The sequence below is a fragment of the Vulpes vulpes genome, chromosome 1 (genome assembly GCF_048418805.1).
Source record: "Vulpes vulpes isolate BD-2025 chromosome 1, VulVul3, whole genome shotgun sequence".
NCBI lineage: Eukaryota > Metazoa > Chordata > Mammalia > Carnivora > Canidae > Vulpes > Vulpes vulpes.
The window spans coordinates 111,333,839-111,355,269 of NC_132780.1; the positions used below are offsets into that span (position 1 = coordinate 111,333,839).

The window sequence follows — 21,431 nt, forward strand, 5'->3', positions numbered from 1 at the left end:
GACTTGCTCTATACTTTATCATGCCATTAACAACCATGTGTTTATGTTTGTCATTCAGTGGGCTTGGGGTTTACACCAAATAAGCATCACTTAGTGTAGGCTAGAATTCATGGACAGAAATCAGCAGGTATTTCAGTCTTGCATTACCTTGGCATTCTGTAGAGAAGTTTGCTAGGTCTGGTGTGTATTGCTGTGACTACACAGTAAGATTGGACTCCCTACCAACATCTCCTCTCCTGTTGCATTCCCTGTTAATAGAGCTAAATCGAAGGTATGAAAATTTTGGGCTCAAGGCCAAGTAGTCTAAACTTAGGTGCCAGCTGTTTAGAAGTATGCTAAGAAATGCCAGCTACTTAGCACTTGGACACTTTAAAGGTTCCTAGTCCCGTGGAAGAATGGTTTAGTGGCAGTGCCTCTGCTGGGGGAAATGAATGTCCTTGATCCCAGCCAGCTTCATTATTTGGTGACCAAGAGAAAGCTCCTTGGGTCATTCACCTTGCTTGCCTCCACAGTATACATCAAGCATATCAAACAAGAATATTAGTTTTAAAAATTTCTTGAAACTTAGAATCATGAAGGATAAAATAATAAAGCTACCTCTTATGATAAATACATGTTTGGATAGTCATACAAAAATATACCATCATATATCAAGTTCATATTTCTAAATCACCTCAGTCTACTCTCCTCCTTTAGAGGCGCTGTTAAAACCAGAAAAATACCAAGTAGTTCATTCTCATGCTTTATGCCATTTCATTGGTGAAATATCTTAATAATAAACTTAATTATTTTTTGAGAGGATAAGAACATCATCATCAGGTCAGTGTGTCTCAAACTTTAATATATGTTTAAGTCACCTGGTGATTTTGTTAAAACATAGATGCCAATTTAGTACCTCTGGGTTGCATGGGACAAGAGGGATGCTAAGATTCTGCATTTCTAAGAGGCTCTCCCATAGGGATGCCAGTGCTGGCCCGTGAACTACACTTTGAATATTAAGGCATTAGGTCACTTTATGTTTTTTGATACAGTTCTGTATTGTCTAATATGGTAGCCATTTGCTATATGCGGCTATTTAAAATAATAAAAATGAGATATAATTCAAATTCAGTTCCTTTGTTAGAAAAGCAGCATTTCTGGTATTCAGTGGCTAGCACACCAAATCTAAAACATTTTTATCACAGAAAGTTCTACTGGACAGTGCTGATTAAGATAAAATATAGTTACTTAAACAAAATATAATTAAACACTGGCAGTTACCATTCTTGACAGTCTTCGGAATTTTCCAAGGCCCAATACTTTAGTGCCATATGGTTGCCAAAGCTATTTACTTGAACAAAACCCTGGATGGTTGAAAGGCTTCTGTGGTGATTAGTCTTTGTGATTACTTCTGCTTGGGAATATCTAGTTTTTGTTGGGATTTTTTTTTGACAGGTAGACAACAGCATGCTTATTGAGCACTGGCTGTGGCAAAGCATTGTATCATACTTCATTCTCTTGGAATAGTCCCTTTCCTACAGGAGCTTAGGATGTAATACAAGAGACCACATAGAGAAAGAGCATTAATGTGGAATGTTTTGACTTCTCAAAATTCATTTTCAGATGAAATGCCTATCTTCAAACTTGATTATAATTATTTCTATCATCTGCTTCATATAATTATCATTTCTGGTACTGACATTGTCCGGCAAATATTTGATGAGGCTATGCCACCCCCTCTTTTGAAAAAAGAGCTGCTTATACACAAGAATGTGCTGGAACCCTACTACAACCATCTTTGGACCAATCATCCTTTGGGTGGAGCATGGCATCTGCTTTATCCCCCAAACAAGGAGCTACCACAGTCCAAACAATTTGACTTGTACCTCCTCTTAGCTCTCATAAAACATTTGAATGTATTCCCTGCACCCAAAAAAGGCTGGAATATGGAACCATCATCTTCTGATCTCTCTAAGTCTGCAGACATCCTGAGGCTGTGCAAATACAGGGATATCCTCCTTAGTGAGATTTTGATGAATGGTCTCACTGAGTCACAATTCAATTCAATTTGGAAAAAAGTTTCAGATATTCTTCTGCGCCTCGGGATGAAGCAAGAGGATATTGAGAAAGTGAAGGAGAATCCCATTGAGAATATCTCCCTTGATTACCATCAACTCTCCATCTACCTAGGCATTCCAGTACCAGAAATCATCCAGAGGATGTTATCCTGCTATCAACAAGGTACAAAATAATTACTTACTTCAGCTGGTAAACCTTCACTGAGTGTCTGTTATGTGCCACACACAGTGCTAAGAGCAGGAGATTCAGTGAGCTCACATTCTTGGGAGGATAGACTCATCAAGAAACTAATAAAAATCATAGTGCTAGGGATATTCCAGGATGCCATGGGAAATCCTACTCTAAGAGATTCCATAAAAGCTTTCTGGAGAGTATAATATCTAAGGAATTCTTAAATGACACGTAAAAGTTAGCCCAGTGAAGAAGATGGGAGAAGGATATTTCAGAAGGAAACAAGAACAAAGCTATAGAAACATAAAAATAATTGTAATGCAGAGAACTAAAAAGTTTTGCCTTACTGAGCTCAAAGTAGGGGAAAGTTAATGGAGAATATATTCAAGAGGATTTCTCTTGTCATGTTGAGAAGTTTTTGTTTTCAGAAAGGAATGGAAGATTTTTAAGTTAAAGGAGTTTTATCACTACTATAAAATTAAGGAAAAGCATGGAATACAGGTACTGTGTATTTCAAGGATACCCTTTTAGATACCATGAGTATATGTTTTCTCCTTTCCAGTAGAACCATGACATTTAGTTTAAAAGTTTGGCAGCTATCCATTGGCTGCACCCATGGGTAATTTAAAAAATCGAATAATGTTTAGGCAAGTACAAGGTCAGCAGTAGCCATTCTCAGACATTGTTTCTTGATATGGGAAAGACTTCAGACCTTCTTCCTACATTCCTGGATAGCTTCTCAGTTGTCCTCATGGGGAGTGGAGTTCAAGGCATGTCAGCATCACTGAACCCCTTACTGAGCTATTCTGGGTGATTTTTCCTGGTCCCAGTTATTAGTTGTGCTACCTAGTGAGCAACTGATGACCACACTGATGGTATGTAACTGGTAATTGTTGAACTAATACAGATTTTCTTCGGAGATTTGCTACTGCCCAGTAACAGTCCTTTTACTGAGGTTCTGGGATACCATTGTGTTTTTCTGCTAAACCTTTGAGAGCTTTCTTTGAGCATAAAAGAAGAGAATGCTGACTGATGATATAAGAAAGTCATGCAAGAATCCTTGACCTAAGAGACTCTTTTTTAAATTTAAGATTTTTAATAACAAATGAGAATAAAGGTAATATTTGGGAGGTTTTTGAGCACTAAATAAATACAAAGCATTTCAAACAGTTCTCGGGTAGACCAAAAAGGTTCAAGTCCCTTTAATAGAGGCTTTCCTAGTAGTTACTACAGTAGCTGTTTTCATTTGTTTGGTTAGTATCCACTGTTCCCACTAAATCACTGTAAAGGTTGTCTTATTTCTTCACCATTCAATATCTAGAACCTCATACAGCCTGATGTATTGTAGTTTAATAAATATTTATGAACAAGAGAAAGGGAGGCTGATCAGGATAATTTATATTGCTAAAAATGCTCCAACTTTCAATGGAGGCTTGCTTCATAACTCACTATTACTATTTCATGAGTAAGACTTAGAGTCTTAGAGTTTTTAAATTGTAAGAATGTGCTGTTTGTTTTAAAGGGCTTATAGTCTAGGCATTATCTATTAGGAGCTATCAAAATTTTTTTTCTTCCCTAAACATGAGTTTTTAACCTTTATGTTATAATCTAAAAATTATGCCTTGTTTAAACTGGATCATGAGTGAAGCAGGTTGATTTTATAGTTATAAAATTAATTGATGCAACATAAAAATCTTCTTCCTTTTCTTAGTCCCAATCAGGTATTTTTTGGTTGCCTTTGCAATTATACAGCTTAAGTTTTTTTCTTTATGTGTCATAGGAATTGCTCTACAATCAATAACTGGCAGTCAACGTAAGTATGTTTAAAAACAAAATACCTAGGTGACCTTTCAACTTGGGACGGCTAGGGGATACTTACAGGCATTTTATGTGATCAGTTTAACTGTAATAAACTATAAATATTTGTTATAAACTTGGAAAATCATGTGGTCAAATTACTGTTGGTCAGCTGAATGTAGTATGAGCCTTTGTACTCTGCTTTGGTCTTAGTGCACGTGCTCCAGGATTTACCCAAGCATAGTTTAGTTTGTTGACTTTTTAACACACTGGATATTTCATCAGGCAGAAGTGTCTACCTGCTCCCTCTACCTGCTCGTATATGCCACTCTTTAGCTTATGTAGCTTTTATCTGGTTAACTTCTCCACTGTTAAACTGTATACTCTTTTTTGCCAGGTGGTAATTAATTTATATTTTTGTGTTCTTGTGGGTTTTTTTAATGTAATTCATATTGTGAAAGTAAAATTATACATAAGAAAACACTATTGGTTTTGTTTGGAGTAAAATTATACTTGAGCAATAAAAATATTTAAGTGAGAAAAAAATGTTCATTATTCTAAAATTATACTAGTTACAGTATTAATAGGGCAATGTCAGAATCCTCAAAAACTTAGTATTTAGAGTTGCCTTAAGTTCCAGAATATCTAATATTTAGAGTCTATTTAAGATAACAGTAAAGTATCTTAGCATTTGGGTTTGTACTGATTGGTTCTAGGGTAGTATCTGTACCTGTTTGGTCATTGATAAATGGGCATTTCATTTTCATCTAGTGAGGGAACAGAATAAGATGTCTTCTATTTCAGTTCCTGGATGATGTTTTATGGGGCAAAGGGTCGGAGGGGGGGTGTTGTTTATAATAGTGATAAGAGGCTAAAACTGTATGTATCTCGATTTTGAGTGTTTTGTTTTTAACGCTTAGGTATTGAACTAGAAGAGTTACAGAATGAGGAAGAAGAACTAAGTCCACCTCTCATGGAATACAATATAAATGTGAAATCAAACCCTGAAATACAGTTAGCAGAAATGAGTAAAGATGGAGCATCAATACCTAGTGAATCTTCAACAGAATCTATTAAAGATCTCCAGGAGGTATAAGCTCCCATTAATATTTAAATTAGAATTGAATCAGGGCCTTTAGTTTGTTGCATGTGCTCTACTTATAGCATCCCATATAATCTTACTGTCATAGTGTTTACACAGAGCTTGAATTGGAATGGTTCTTTCCCCAGTGCTTCTTCCAAAGTCTTTCCTGCCTTAGCCTTTTATTTTTCCAGCATTTACTGAACACTTGGTATGTGCCAGGCACTATGCTAGATTTCTGAACATATTTTTTCATCCTGAGTGGTTGGAAATTGGGAAGTTAATAGAAAGTAGAAGAAAGCATAATGGGGAATAGAAGAAGAGAGAAGAAAACAGGGATATTTCAATGCTGTTTGCACATAGGTAGAATTAAAATCTTACAGGATGAATCTTTATTTAATGGTTTATTTAAGGGTTATTATATGGCCACTAAATTACTCCCAGGCTTAATTTTTCATTTTATGAACTTGAATATGTTGATTCTTTTTAGAAGTCCCTTCCTCCTTTGTGGCTCATGCATGCACATGGGCAGATGGGGATCTGTAAACTTTTTTTCTGTAGCCTATTCATTGATATTACAGGTTATTCCTTTATAGATAAAGATTTCTCAGGAGTGGAAGACAGGTTAAAAAGTGAAAATGAAAATTTTCTAAATAATCTAGGAAGAAGCAAATGTGATGTTTAATATTAGAAGATAAAAGATTTCAGTGGTTAGAAGAAATTTATTTTGCAAAAAACTTCTTGTACAGTTTGAATTGTATGTTAATTTATTTCTTGTCAGGTTAAGAGTAAACCAAAGAAAAAGAAAAAGACTAAGAATAAAAAGGTAAGTGACTGTATTAGCATTATAATAGAGGGATGTCTAATTATGAGCACTTAGATTTAATACATGGATTCACCGTTAGAACTTAAAATTAGTTCAAGTAGACTAGAGCATAAATGACTTAAAATGTCAATAGGTTCATTGAATATGTGGTTATAGAGAAGTCTATGTATGTTAGATCCTGAATGATTCAAACTCACAATGTGTCTTACTTTACTTATCTAAATCATAATTATACATTTAAATAGACAAACAAGAAACTGAAATAGTTATTTGGAAATTTCACTGATTTCTGCATACTTCTTTCATTTAAAAAATGCCTACTCAGTGTTTTAAAAACAGCTTCCCATCATATTTCTAGTGGTATATTCAGAAGCATTTTTCAAAACCTCAAGAAATCTTGATTTTCTCCTTTGTGTCTAAGACTCTGCCAACAATGCAGTAATGTACAAAAATGTTAGAAATTCAAGAAGCTTCATTCATGCCTTTTCTTTGTTTTGCCTGTTACAAAATAAACAACTTCTTGTTACTGTCAGTAACAGCTTTAGCAAAAAGTCTTTTAATTGCTTAGAAAATTACAAAGGAAAGTTGAGTCTTGTTTTGACTTAATTTTTTTTTTTTGACTTAATTTTTTTTTTAACTAAGACTATATTTCTGGAGCAATTTTGTTTTTGTTCAGAGCAAAATTGAGGGGAAGGTGCAGAGATTTTCCATATATCTTTGGCCTCCACACATGAATAGCTTCTCCCATTATCAATATCCCACAGCAGAGTGGTACATTTGTTGTAATTGATTAACTACATTGACATATCATAGTCCACCAAAGTTCATTTACATTTTGGTTCACTCTTGATGTTTGTAGATTCCTATGGATTTGGACTTGAGTTTTTTTTAATCAAGCATATAGCTAACCACTAGGCTTTGCAAACCTTATGGTGGGGGAGAAAAAGGTGTTATTTTCTGGCCTGAAGCATATACTTAAAATCTAGATGTACTCTGTAGGTTATATTACAAATTCAGTGAGACTCTTTGCCCAACTACAATCTGGTAAATCCATTTTATTTCATCTTTTGAAAGTATACACAAATTTTAATCATAAATGAAAACACAAGGGAAAGTTAGCAAACACTTAGGTGAAGAACAAAATAAAGGTTATTTATACTATGATCAATGAAATATCAATACCATTTTCATATTTATCAAACCATCATTTATTAAAATTTATCATTTCATTCAAAATTTATTTTGAAAATCATGTTTTTAAAAGACATGAATAAGATGACTGACTTTTAGGCAATTCTTGTATGATAAAACACAACCTGGTCCATTAGTTTCACTGATAATTTTTAATTATTGCAAAAAATTTTAGTAATTTTAGTAAATCCCAGGTCTAATACTACATAAAACTGGCCAAGTAAATCCACAGCTATCAGGCCACAAATCTTGTTTCCAAAGGTATATAGTTTGTCTCTTCCAAAAAATTAAAATATGGTTACTCAAATTCTCAATTTTAATTAGAAAGTCCCACTTTTATGACAAGTTGTAATTAAACAGGAATAAACGCAACTGGAAATAAATGTAAACACAGCTCAAAATTTCACATGGTAGTAATATTAAAAATGTCTTATTAAATGTCAAGAAGTTTTTTCTTATTTATAACCTCAGTTTTTTTCTAATTTATTTTATTAGAAGTTGAGATACTCTGAAGATAATTATATCAAAATGAGATTTGGACATTAGAAGAGAGATCTTACATTTTTTAATCTAAATTCTAAAGGATAGAACCTAAAAATGCTGAAATTTTTGCATATGACTTTTATATATAGTGGTCCTACTAATATAATATACATTTGTTATTGTAGGTACAAAGTATTGTCTAGTTATAGTGTAAACAACCAGTTATAAAAGGCTAAGTCAAAAAAAAAAAAAGGCTAAGTCAATCACATTTTCTAATCAGGAGTTTCCTTCATGAAAAATTCTAGCATACAGAAATTAGCTTGTGTTATACAGAATAACAACAAAGTCCCTAGAAGTGAAGTTATGTCTTCTCTTAATTATTTTGCAATATCTCTGCCTAAATTAGTTGAAATCCTAAGAAGATCTCTGAGAGACTCTGGAAGAATATGATAAAAAAAAAAAAAAAGTAAAAATTGTGTAGCAAATAGAGGGGTCAGTACAGATAACTTGTAACTAGTATGTAGAGAGACTTTGTAGTTAACACTTTCTTCAGTTAGGAATTTAGTATTTAGCTTCTAAATTATAAATAACTCTTTTAGGAGTTAATTAGATCCTCCTTCCCACTCCCCCCCCACCCCCCCACCCCCCCCCCAGGGAATTAAAGTTTAAGAATAGAAAGAGGGGAGGTAAAGCAGATGGCAGAAGAATAGAAGGCTTTTTTTTTTTTTAATTTTTATTTATTTATGATAGAGAGAGAGGCAGAGGCAGAGACATAGGCAGAGGGAGAAGCAGGCTCCATGCACCGGGAGCCCGATGTGGGATTCGATCCCGGGTCTCCAGGATCGCGCCCTGGGCCAAAGGCAGGCGCCAAACCGCTGCACCACCCAGGGATCCCCGAATAGAAGGCTTTGTGATGAAGCCTTTGAAAAAGAAAGAAACATGGCAGGAAATAAATCTAGCCCTTCAAATTGGATGTGCTCTCTACAGACGGGAAGTTACTGAGATGCATGTAAAACAGGCTGATGCATGTGTTGACAAAAAGTTGTCATGGGAAGAGCTAGAAAGTTTCAGAAACTATTCAACTATACTAGATGTTCATTCTGAACAACCAAATGTCTTTCCATTGTTATTCAGGTACACTGGAATCAAGGTAGGAGTTGATAATTCTAAATTGTAGAATCAAATTGGTACTGGACACTGATCAGACACTGAGATGCAAAAATTCTCTTAGTGTACAGACAGTAAGGCAAAACAAATTTGTAAGTACATCTTGGAATCTATGGGGAAGAAGACCCTGAAGTTTCTTATAAATAAAAGGTGGTAGTAGAAGTTAATACTCTAATTCTTGTAAAAGTAAAAGTAAAGAGTAAATAAATAATACTCTTAACAGAAGGGTAATGTATAAGAGTAATTAATCCTCTTAATTAGCATATGTTGAGTGTTATTGCTATTATCTTTATGTAGTATGTTCCCTTTATAATTTTACTTTAATGAATTTAAAATTTAGGGTTTTATTTTTAACATTTCTTTCTAATTGTGATCTCCCTAACACTTCTTTTTCTGTAAGATTTCTTAATATATCCATCTGCTTTTACCTTATGTGTAGATTTTCAAGAACCCTTGTAGTTAGTATAGTATTCCATGAAGGAGAATCACACATTCCCTGGCCAAAGATTACCAGTAGGTGCAAACTCGGCCCCAATATTTATTTCCAATATCTTGATAATTTTTAAGTTGTTTCATGACTCAGTGGTAGGTTGCAAAATTAATTTAGTGGGTCACAACTACCATTTTATAAAATGAATAGAATTAATAGGAATAAAAAAAGCTTCAGAATTCATCACATAGTCTCTTCAGGCAGAGATATAACAAACTGCCATGGACTAGTGTTTTAAGCAACAAACATTTATTTTTCACAGTTCTAGAGGCTGGGAAGTCCAAGATCAAGGTGTCAGGAGATTTGGTGTGTGCTGAGGGCCCTCTTATCAGATGGCTAAATTTTGCTGTATCATTACATGGTGGGGGGAGAGAGAGAGAACACACAGAGCAAGAGATCTAACTCTCTGGTCTTTTCCTATAAGGCTGCTAATTCCATCATGAGGACTTCATGGCATCATCTAAACATAATTACTTTCCAGTGCCCCTACCTCCAGTTACCGTCACACTGAGGGTTAGGGTTTCAGCATATGAATTTAGGAGGGGCACAGAAGTGCAGTCTGTAACACATATAATATGGGTAAAATTTATGTAGTGGAACTTAAATTGCAGTTTTATATTATGTATAAAGATTTATATATAAGTGCATTTACATCATGATGTAAAATGTGTTTATTTTGCTTGTGGTAAAAAGGAGTTAGAGAAACACTGATCTAAATACAGTCACATCACTATGCTGTACTGACATAGTTGATATAGATTACTAATTCTTGATGCTGTTTTTCAGAATAAGGAATCAAAAGAAGAACAAGTGTAAGTATTTATTTAATTTTTAAATTTTTATTACTATTTTCAAAGTGTGCTTTGCCAGTATGACACAGCCTTACCTTGGAAGGTGTTCTAAAAGAAGAAAGTACAGTTCCTTGTAATAACTTGACACTTTTTAATAGAATGACAAAAAGTTAAATTATCATTTACTTTGGGAAAATAGAATCTCTCACCATTTTTATATAAGGCACTCAAGAATCACCCAATACTAATTGCTTTTTTATTCAAAGACTAATTTGGCTCCAGCATAAAATCTTTTAAAATGTCATCTGGGTTGTGGTTAGCCAAATCTAAATTTAAGTACGATTTAACCTTAGAGAACAGATCATTGTTTGTCCTAATGACCTTTTACAAAAGAGTTTGTTTTGAGTTGGTTTGTTTAATCCACAGCTTGTTGTTATTGTTGCTGTTTTTAATCCCCGGTTGTTAACCATGAATTTTGAACCTTTACTGGAAACGTATTAATGTCTGAAGATCACTGGATTGTACAACCATGTGATTGAGGACAGTGCAGTGGGGGGTGGAAGTAGGGGAGACAGTAATGAAGAGATTCATTATACCCACCAAAAAGTTTGTTAATTGAAAGTCCATAACTTTAGAGAATTCACTGTGAAAACATAAATTATTAAGATATCTTTAAAATGGTAGCAAGAACATATTTTAACCATAAAGTCTTCACGTGTAGTTGATATGTTCTTATTGATAATGGTGTGATCTGTATGGTAAGTAAATGGTTCATCATCTAAGTTTTTCATGTTCTCTGGCAGCAAGTTGAGCAAAACAATACTAGAGCAATAGTCTTTTTGTTTTTTGCTCTTTTCAAGCCATGTCTAGATGCCTTAAAAATAACTTACTGAAGAGTGAAACAGTGCTATCAATCATTTTGCTTATGTTACCTAAAATATAGACCCAAATCTGGATGATCATCAAATTACCCAGGGAGCTTTTTTCTCATGTGAGAATTTTCAAATATGCACAAAAGAAAAGAATATACATTTACACTAGTATATGTACCTGTCATCCCAATTCAGTAATTACACTGTTTTTCCACATTTGCTTCATTCTTCCCTCAACATTTTGTTCAAGTGTTTTTAATGCCAAATTTCATTTTACCTCTATGTGCTATAGTTTTCATTTCTTACTGATACGAGCGTTTTCCTGTATTGTCACACTGCTATTGTTAAAATTTAAAAATTTAGGAATTATCTAGATGTTTTCAAAATTACAAATTGATCTATATATTTGCAGTTCTCAGGGGACCTGCAAAAATAATAGTTTTAGAAAAGCTCTTCAGATAATTTGGAAAATTAATTGGGTTTGGAATCCAGTGGCCTACACAAGCAATTGATTTCATTGAACTTTCCAAATGTTTCTCAAAATGTGAGTCATTCTAGAATACCTCAGTGATACCTAAGACTATTTTATATTGTTTTACAAGTTACTCTACAAGCATTAGAGGCCATTGTTTTCTAGGTCTCAAGTGCCTAAAAGAAGTAATCATCCTAAAATTATCTATTTTCTTTCTATTCACTAATCAAGTCATTTATATCATGTTACAAGTAAAAGTACTGTTTCTTGTTTCCATTTAATGAGATTAAGAAGGAAATTTATAGCTATAAATAGTAGGACAACTTGAAAGGATAGTAGCATACATCTAAATTTTAGATATAGGTATAAAACTAGCTGTCATTGTATTTGCAGTATTTTCATTCCTTTTTTTAGTAGTTTCTAGTTACTGAAATCCATGTAATAGCACTGCAGTTTCTTTAAGTCCTGTTACCAAAGAAACCTCCATATTTAAATCTACTCTATGTTGCTATATGTAGCCCTCTATCTAAATGTACATTGGACCTAAAGCAATGAAATTGATAAAGTCAACCTACTTGTTGAGAATGCTATAATGATAAAATAATATAGCATAACTGGAAATGCTTCTCAATATTTCCCAAAGTATTGTTTCTCTAAAAGTAACTGATGTTAATGAACTCCATGATCTCATAATTCTTGGTAACACTAGAATGAACAGAGTACATATCTTAATTGAGTAATAGCTCATAAATGCTAAATAAATTCATTATGAATTGTAATGAGAAATACACAATATGAGCACTGTCTTAACTTTCTTTGGCCATGAACCCTTCTGATGCAGAATATTTCATGAGATCAATAAAATATTAATTTAGGAAGCAGTGGCTTAGATGAAAAACACTCAACCATTATAAAAGATTACATTGATTATGTCACCACTGTAGCCCAAATATGATAGGAAAGGAAGAGCAGTTGAAGAAAGAGCAAGCCAATCTCTACCCAGTCAGTGGATTTCTGAAAGATGATGCAAGTGATATCCAAGAGGATTCTGCAACTGAAGACAAGTTCTATAGCCTGGATGAATTGCATATTCTGGACATGATAGAGCAGGTAAGCCTGATCAGAGAGAGTACAGCCCAGCCTTCCTTCCAGAAACAGTTGTTAACCTTTGTTTTCTCCATGACTCTGAATAGCATGTTAGCCTAGTGTCTGTACTGTGTTTCTGTGTTTGTGATGAACAAGTAAAAACAGAACGGGGGAGGGACAGGGATAAATGGAGGATGAAAAGAACCTTAGGAGCCAAAACTTTTCACGTTAACCCTCAAACCATTTCCTGGCTTTAACTCATGGGCAGTGTTGATTACAAATGCATCCCTTGCGAAAGGTTTTCAGAAATCACAAGGGGGAAAAAACTTGTCTTCATTTCATTGACAATTTTGAGAAAAATAGTTTACTAAAACAAAGCTACTTCATTTTTAAAAAAATAAACTGGTTGTAAGCATGAAATGTCTACAAAAATATTAACAATGTACAACAGTTTTTTTTTTTTCCTTTGTTTCCTTTCTTACTAGCAGTCACTGCTGGGAATGATGTACCTGTATGTGAAGGTACAGGGGAATATGATTTAAGTGCTCAGCAGAACACTAAATCAGATAAAGCATATGACTTTTCTGTTAAAATCACTTGATTTAAATGTAGAATTCTATACTAATGTAATTTAATGATATCCTGTTCCACAGTATGTAGGAATATTGATTGTCTAAGGGTACAGTTAGTAAAAATGATTCCATGGCTGATAATGGTCATCTTTTCCCTTTCTAATTGTAATAGAATATGTATATTTTAACTGAAATGGCAGTCTTAGCTTTGAATGTCAGACTGAAGTTTAAATATGAGGCCTTTGGTTTGGAAAATGTTTACACCCTCATTTATTCGAAAAACGTTTAGCACTTTTTGTCAAGAGCTATGCTAAAACATGGTCTTTGTGATCAGAGTATTTATGATCCAGTGGAGCAGTTGAATATTAAACTAAGGTGGTACTGAGTAATAATTGTTTGGACACTTACCACTGCCTGAGTTAGAATTCAGTCTTCTCCACTTTCTGTGTAAACCTTGGGTAAGTTACTTAACTCAGTTTTATTATCTCTAAAGTGGGAATAATAAGTGCCTACCTCATATGCTTTTAACAACAATGAAAGCAATACCGAAAAAGGCTTAAAAATATGGTAGGCGTGCAGAAGACCAGTAACCGTGGGATTGTTTAGTGAATGCTGTAATTGGGGAGAGGTGGGTTTATCTGCACCAATCAGAGAAGTGATGTTTGCATGAGTAGGAGTTAGATGACAACTTTAAATCCCCTTTAACTAAAGAAGTAGTGGGGTTTTTTTAGAGGAAAATAAGGCATGCATATTCCATTCGCTCATTAGGGCTCAACCAGCAAAGCAGAATATGGAGAAACTGAGAAGGAAAAGCTTGCTCGGCAACGACAGCTTTATAAATTACACTATCAGTGTGAAGTAAGTACTTTTGCCATTCTATCTGAAGCAAGTCAGGGGTATTGAAATGTTCAATTTAATGGTAGTTTCTTTTTTTGAAGAACCCGTTTTTTCTTTCAAGACTATGGTGACTTGAACAGAATTAACTGTGAAGTACTATTTTTCATTGATCAGGATTTCAAAAGACAATTGAAAACAGTGACTTTTCGGTGGCAAGAAAACCAAATGCAGATTAAGAAGAAAGACAAAATCATTGCATCTCTGAACCAACAAGTGGCTTTTGGAATCAATAAGGTTTCCAAGTAAGTGCAAATCTGTTGATAACAGGAAATTCTGGATTTGCTCCATAATGAACACTATCTTTAAAAGATAATCCGTTTGTAGCCACGAGGTGGCATTGTGACTACACATTAGGAACTGCTGAACTACAGGCCTGTACTTGCTTAGAAGCCAACTATATTTTTGCCTTGCCAGCTGGATTGAGAAATAAGCAACTGCTCACTCTATATATTAAGCTTTACATGTATTGGCTGAACAAGTATGATTATAATAGAATTACAGGAGAAAATTAACTTTCAGGTCATGATTATAATTTATAAAAATATGACCAATGATTTGTTTTTCTTTATAGCATATACTGAATACATTCCTCAAAGCCACCCGTGAAATCACTTGAATGCTTTTTTGGATTGGTCTCAGAGTTTTTGTGTTCCAAGACCAAGAGATTAAAAATGAATCAAATTTCTACAGACTCCTCCTTCCCAACAGTCTCATTTCCCATAACAATCTTAATTATTAAATACCTCAGACTAAAAATTCTGACTCATAGGGAAAAAATGAATGGCCTTGTTATATTCTTTTTGTACTAATTACAGCCTCCAGTCAGTATCGGTTGAAATAATAACATTATTTATGATACATTTTAATAAATGGTAATATTACAGGATAGCAGTTGTTCATGAAGTCTAATTTGAAATCTGTTAGTTCTTAGACTGCTAGTAGAATAGACAAGTTCTAAGGAATATCTTAGAACTTGGAGTCCAGTATTAATTATGAAATTGGAGAAATATTTGGCAGAGATTTAGGTCTTAAATTATCTCTCACATATGATATGCACCTTGAAGGAATTCTTGGGGAGCAGATGCCATAGCGCTGGTAACATAATCTCAGTTAAAAACACTTTGGCTTATCCCTTCTAGAGTCACAGAGGTCCTTCAAGTTCAAGGAGGTTAGGACCTAAGATAGCTTTGGCAAATCTAAGCTGGCTATAATCACTTAACCCACACTTCAGGGATGCCTGGGTGGCTCAGTGGTTGAGCGTCTGCCTTTGGCTCAGGGCGTGATCCCAGGGCCTCAGCATCAAGTCCCACATCAGCTCTTTGCGTGGAGCCTGCTTCTGCCTCTGCCTGTGTCTCTGCCTCTCTCCTCTCTCTCTCATGAATAAATAAATAAAATCTTTAAAAAAAAAAAAAAAAAAAACTTTGTATTTTAGCTTGAAAGGCAATGACCAATCCAGACATATGTTATATAATGATCAGAAAAGTAATATCATCCATGCAGATGAGCTGCTGCCTCTCTCCTTTACCATCTGAGGATATCCTTCCTCAATTCTGATAGCTGATCCAGACACCCTTGTATGCTTGAGATTATAAAGAAACCATCTTAGGGGGTGCATATATCTTCATACAAGGAACATTCAGTGTTGAACATTCACCATTTATCAAGGGCCTGCTGTGTGAGAAGAATTATGTAAGGCACATGTAGAAGATACCAAGACATGTCAGACATAGTGAGCTAATGGAGAATATAGATTAATTTGTTTAAATATACTTAAAACAGAGGGACTTCTAGTTCTACCAAGAAGTAGTAGTTCTACTCTTTGCAAGTCCTCCTATTTACAACCAAAACACCCTAGATTTAACACAACAAGCAAGTCTAAGAAGACTAAAAGGTAGAAGAAAGCAGACTGGACTCGGTCTAGAGACTTTGGTATTTGAGGAATGATATGATAGTGAATTTTCCTTTTTGCCTCTCATATGGACAGGGTAGCAGAAATTACCAACCTGGAACAGCCAATAGGTAGGGTGGGGGACTTGTAGAAAAGCTTGTTTCCTCTCGCCAAAGGATCAGGAAGATATAAAACCCCAAAACCTTTTTGGCTTATCCCCTTACTCTACTCAAGCACCAATGGTCCCATACCACCCCTTGGAAGCAGGTAGTGTGTTCTGACATTGGCAGATAGCAGAAACCAGATTTCCTTGCTGGAGTAGTATTGGCAGTCCTGAGTATCCAGCTGGTCTTCCATTCCTCACCAGGCAAAAGCAGTTAGTAGGGCCCAGCAGGAAGCTGATTTTTTTACCCTACTCAGAGCTAAAAAGCAGAGTGAACTTCCACATCACTCATCTGCATTGAGGCAGAGGGTCCATGTCTGATTTTGGTGGGATGTTATTAGCAGGGCTGAGTGAGATGCTAAACATATACACCCACTCAGCCCTCACACTACATGGCAACAGGGGGTCTTCTTGCTAAAATAATTAAAATAGAATCCAAAGTCTCATAATAACCAAAATACCTAGGTATACAAAGAACGAGGACAATTACAACATGAAAGAAAAGACAGTCAACAAATGGCAACATTATGATTCAGATTTGAGAATTGTTTGACAAAGATTTTAAAACAACTGTCCTAACAATGCTTCAACATGAAAATTGAATTCTCTTTAAATAAATAAGAAGCTATAAAATCCTTGCAAAAATTTATAATAAAGTATGGAAATTATAAAACTAAAAAATACAGTAACTGAAAATCTTGCTGGATATAATAATATTCAAGATGACAGAGGATTGATCAGGTGAACTTGAGGACAGACCCTACTATTGGTTGCTAATTTCTGTAGTGCCCTGTCTATATATGAGAGGCAAAAAGGAAAATTCACTACCATATCATTTCTCAACAGTAAAAGACATTACCATTACCTCATCTGAACAGCAGAGAGGAGGATAGACTAGGGAAAAGATTTTTAAAAAAGGACAAAGTCTCAGTGACTTGTAGGACAATAATAAAAGAGTTAAAATTCTTACCAGAATATCAGAAGGAAAGAAGAGAGATTGGGAGGAGGGAGTGTTAAAAGAAATGAGGTGAAATACATAAATTTACAAATTCAAGAAGCTGCTTGAATCCCAACTAATATAAACCCAAAGAGGTTCATGCCAAGTCACATAACTAAACTACAGAAAATTGAAGTAAAAAAAATCTCAAAAGAACCAGAGGAAAAAAACATGTGGGAATGCTAATTCAAATAACATTGCTTTTCTTTTCTTTTTCTTCTTTAAGATTTTATTTATTCATGAGAGAGAGAGAGAGGCAGAGACACAGGCAGAGGGAGAAGCAGGCTCCATGCAGGGAGCCTGATGTGGGACTTGATCCCGGGACTCCAGGATCACACCCTGGGGCGAAGGCAGGCACCAAACCGCTGAGCCACCCAGCGATCCCCTAACGTTGAATTTCTCATCTAAGATCATGGAGGCCAGAAGGAAGTGGCACATTATTTAAGTACTGGAAGAAAGGAAACTAAAAACAACAGAATCTTGAATCCTATATCCAGCAGAAGTGTCCTTTAGGAAGAAGAGAAATAAAGACAAGTCTCAGACAAAAGAAAAGTATAAGAATCTGCTGTTGCTAATGCTACCATTAAAGAATAGCTAAATGGGAGGTCTATAAATATAAAGGAAATAATAGAAATTTTTCAAAAAGAACATCAGAATGAGGAAGGGGGGGCATAAATAATAAGAGTCCATTCTGTTTCTCATTAATTTCTCAAATCATATTTGATGCTTGAATCAAAAATTATAATACCATCTTATGTGGAGTTCGTGTAGAGGAAATACTTACAACAATCGTAATTTAAAAGTGTAGCGGGTAAAGAGACCTATATGAAACTAGGGAAAATCTCACTATCAGTAGACTATATATGCATATTGCAATACCAAGTGCAACTACTAAAAGCTACAGAGAGAGATATGGATTCAAGGTGAATCCAAAAACTTTCAAATAACCCACAAAAAGGTAAGAAAAGAGAAACAAGAAACAAAAAATGATAGACTTAAGCTCAAACATCAATAATTACCTTACATGTAAATGATTTAAATACGTCAATTAAAAGACACTGGCACAGGGGATTTTAAAAATAAAAAACTGTAATCCAACAATATGTTGTTTCTAAGAAATTTCAGTTTTATCAACATAGGTTAAAAATAAAAGAATGGCAAAATATATACAATGTAAACATTAATCAAAAAACAGGAAGGGCCGGCAGCCCAGGTGGCTCAGCGGTTTAGCGCTGCCTTCGGCCCAGGGCCTGACCCTGGGGTCACAGGATCTAGTCCCACATCGAGCTCCCTGCATGGAGCCTGCATCTCCCTCTGCCTATGTCTCTGCCTCTCTGTGTCTCTCATGAATAAATAAATAAAATCTTAAAAAGAGAAAAATTTAAAAAACAGGAATGGCTACTCTAGTATCAGATAAAATGGACTTCAGAGCAAAGAAACTACTGAAAATGAAGAGGGACATTACATAATGATGAAAGGAACAATCCACCAGGAAGACATAACAACTTAAAAGTGTATGTATCCAACAACAAAGCCTCAAAATATATGAAGCAAAACTTGATAGAACTGTAAGGAGAAATAGAAAAGCCTACAGCTATAATGTCCTAGATTTCAGCACCCTATTCTCAGGAATTTGTAGGACTACTAGATAGAAAATCAGTAAGGATAGAGAACTTCTACAACCCCATCAACCAACAGGATTTAATCAACATTTATCGGACACTTCACCAGACAAGAGCAGGATACATATGCTTTCAAGTGACCATAGGAAATGTACCATACTAGGACATATCCTGAAAGAAAAAGCCAAAAGAATTTAGAGAATTTGTTTGTGTCCACAAATAAGTATTTAAATCCATCATTAAAAAATAAAACTTCCCTATTTCCAGTAAAAAAAAAAAAAAAAAAAAAAAACAACTCCTAGCCCATAAAACAAACCTCAAGTTTAAAAGATTGAAGTCATGCAAAGTATGCTCTCAGATCAAAATGTAGTCTAACAAGAAATCAATACCAGAGAGATAACAGGAAAATCTCCAAACACTTAGAAACTACACAGCACACTTCTAATCAATCCGTGGGTCAAAAAAGAGATTTGAAAGGAAATAAAAATATGTTGAACTAAATTAACATTAAAATACAGTATATGAAAATTTACTGTAGACATAGCTAAAGCATTTCTTTGAAGATTTATAGCATTAAATATACACATTTGAAGAGAGGAAAGGACTCCATCTAATATAAGCTCCCTCTTCAAGAATCCAGAGAAGGGAAATCAAAATAACGTAAAACAACTGATGGAATTAATAAAGATTAGAAGTAATGAAATTGCAAACAGAAAATAAAATCTATGAAGCAAAGAGCTGTTTCTTTGAAAATATCAATAAAATTGATACACCTCTGTCAAAACAAAAAGAAAGAAAAAGGGGGACCTATATACCACCATCAAGAATGAAACAGTGATGATACTACAGACCCTGTAGACAGAATTATGCTGAGTGAAAAAAGCTGGTCCCCAAAGCTTATATACCGTATGATTTTATTCCTATAACATTCTTGAAATAACATTTTAAAAATTATTAAATGACATAATAAAAATGGAAAACAGATTAGTGATTCAAGGTTAGGAAGAAGAAATGGGAATGAGAGCAAAATGAGGTATTGTGATAAAACTGTTCAGTGGCTTGACTATATCCCTATCAACATCCTGGTTATTATATTATAGTTCTATAGGACATTTGCATTGGGGAAACATGAGTAAAGGGTACATGGGATCCCTCTGTATTATTTCTTACACCTGCACATGAATATGTATTTATCCCAGAAAGTTTAACATTTTTTTTTTAAGTACAGTTAACCATTCAACATGGGTTTGAACTATGTGGGTCTGCTAATAGGCAGATTTTTTTTTATATATATAGTACGGTACTATAAATGTATTTTCCTCTTTATGATCATCTTAGTAATATTTTTTTCTCTCACTTCATTGTAAGAGTATAGTATATAATACATATAACATATAAAACATTAATTATGTTACCAGTAAGGTTCTGGTGGTCTACAGTAAGCTATTAGTAGCTAAGCTTTTGGGGAGTCAAAAGTTATATACACATTTTCAACTGCATTTGCTAGGGGTAGGTATCAGTATCCCTAACCCCTACATTGTTCAAGGCCAACTGTACCTATAAATAACTGTCAAATGGAGCCTTACTTAATAGGGATTTTGTAGGGCAAAAGAGTATTGTGGTTTTTGTGGTAAGGAAACTTCATTGGAGACAATATTGAACCTTAGCTCTGTAGGATGAGATTAGAGAAAACACAGGGCATGTAGGCTAAGAGGAAATGAGTGAGCATAGTGTGTGTTCTTATATAGCTTTTAAGCTTTTGTTCAATTCACTTAAACATGTTCCAAGAGTATATGACAAAAATGAAAATATTTTTAAATTGTAAAATGTGGATTTCTTTTACTTTAGAATGTGGTGTTTATCAGGAAGCAAAAGAATCTTTTTTCTTTGGTGTAATTCAATGTCAGTCCTACAGTGTTTGTGAATGATAATTGCAAAATTAACCAAGAAGATTTATATAATAGCAACATATTTTGAACAAACCACAGTAAGCACTTACTAAATTTAAAGTAATTACTGTCAGTAAAACCCATATAATAAGCTTGATAGCCAACCAGAGTAAGCTTCAGAACTTTAGATCTTGCGGAAAAGAATGTCTAATCTTACCCTTATGTTATTCATGAGAAGAATAGGACTAAGAAGTTACGAGTGCCTGAACAGTTATTTCCTATCCAAGCTGGATGACAGGAAATATACCTATCTTATCCTCTATTATTTAAGAGCCCAGGTCTTCTGAACTCCCCACCACCACTATCAGCTGTTTACTGCCCACTCTAAACTAGAGCTCGGTAAAATATTAGAGTAATGGAAGCACACAAAGGGAAGGAGAATGTCAGTTTAAAAACTCCTACTACCTCTTTTTCAGCTCTCTGCATACCATAGTAATAAAGCTTGTTTTCCTTCTTCTTTACTTGGGAACATGATCTCTTTTGTGCAGAAATAGACCTGGTTTCTCTTCATTGCATTTTCACTTCTATAGCACATTGATTGTAAGTCTCTATAGCTTCTAAGAAGCTTGGAGTAAAGGTGAGTGGGTAATTTAATCTCTGAAATCTACTAGGAAGCAGTCCAGCCAACATTTAAAGTCCTTGTTTTAATGCTGTCATTCTAGTAATTTATATTAACCCAAATTCCTCTGTATCCCAAGGTTCTGAACATAGCAGAACTTAAAGAGAAATATGCTTTTGCTGTAAATTTCTTCATATTATAGCAAATTAATGGGTCAGTATAAAAATTTAGTTGTGAGGAGATACATAGCAGGACAAGGAAGGAATATCAGAAATGGTTTGTGAACATATATCAGCCAA

At 34.5% G+C, this 21,431-nt stretch overlaps 1 protein-coding gene across 25 annotated transcripts in view; it reads left to right on the forward strand.

The window, feature by feature from the left end:
* DZIP3 (DAZ interacting zinc finger protein 3) overlaps positions 1–21,431 on the forward strand; it is an 86,651-nt gene that overhangs the window by 47,536 nt on the left and 17,684 nt on the right. For 16 of the 25 annotated variants that reach the window (XM_072722466.1, XM_025990013.2, XM_072722455.1 and 13 more), the window contains 8 exons: positions 1,603–2,220; positions 4,010–4,042; positions 4,947–5,116; positions 5,889–5,933; positions 10,051–10,076; positions 12,344–12,509; positions 13,826–13,915; positions 14,069–14,196. In XM_072722466.1, the coding sequence (XP_072578567.1) occupies positions 1,603–2,220; positions 4,010–4,042; positions 4,947–5,116; positions 5,889–5,933; positions 10,051–10,076; positions 12,344–12,509; positions 13,826–13,915; positions 14,069–14,196 (1,276 nt within the window). The remainder of the gene's footprint in view (positions 1–1,602; positions 2,221–4,009; positions 4,043–4,946; positions 5,117–5,888; positions 5,934–10,050; positions 10,077–12,343; positions 12,510–13,825; positions 13,916–14,068; positions 14,197–21,431) is intronic. The other 9 variants (XM_072722483.1, XM_025990019.2, XM_072722487.1 and 6 more) reach the window with 4 other exon arrangements.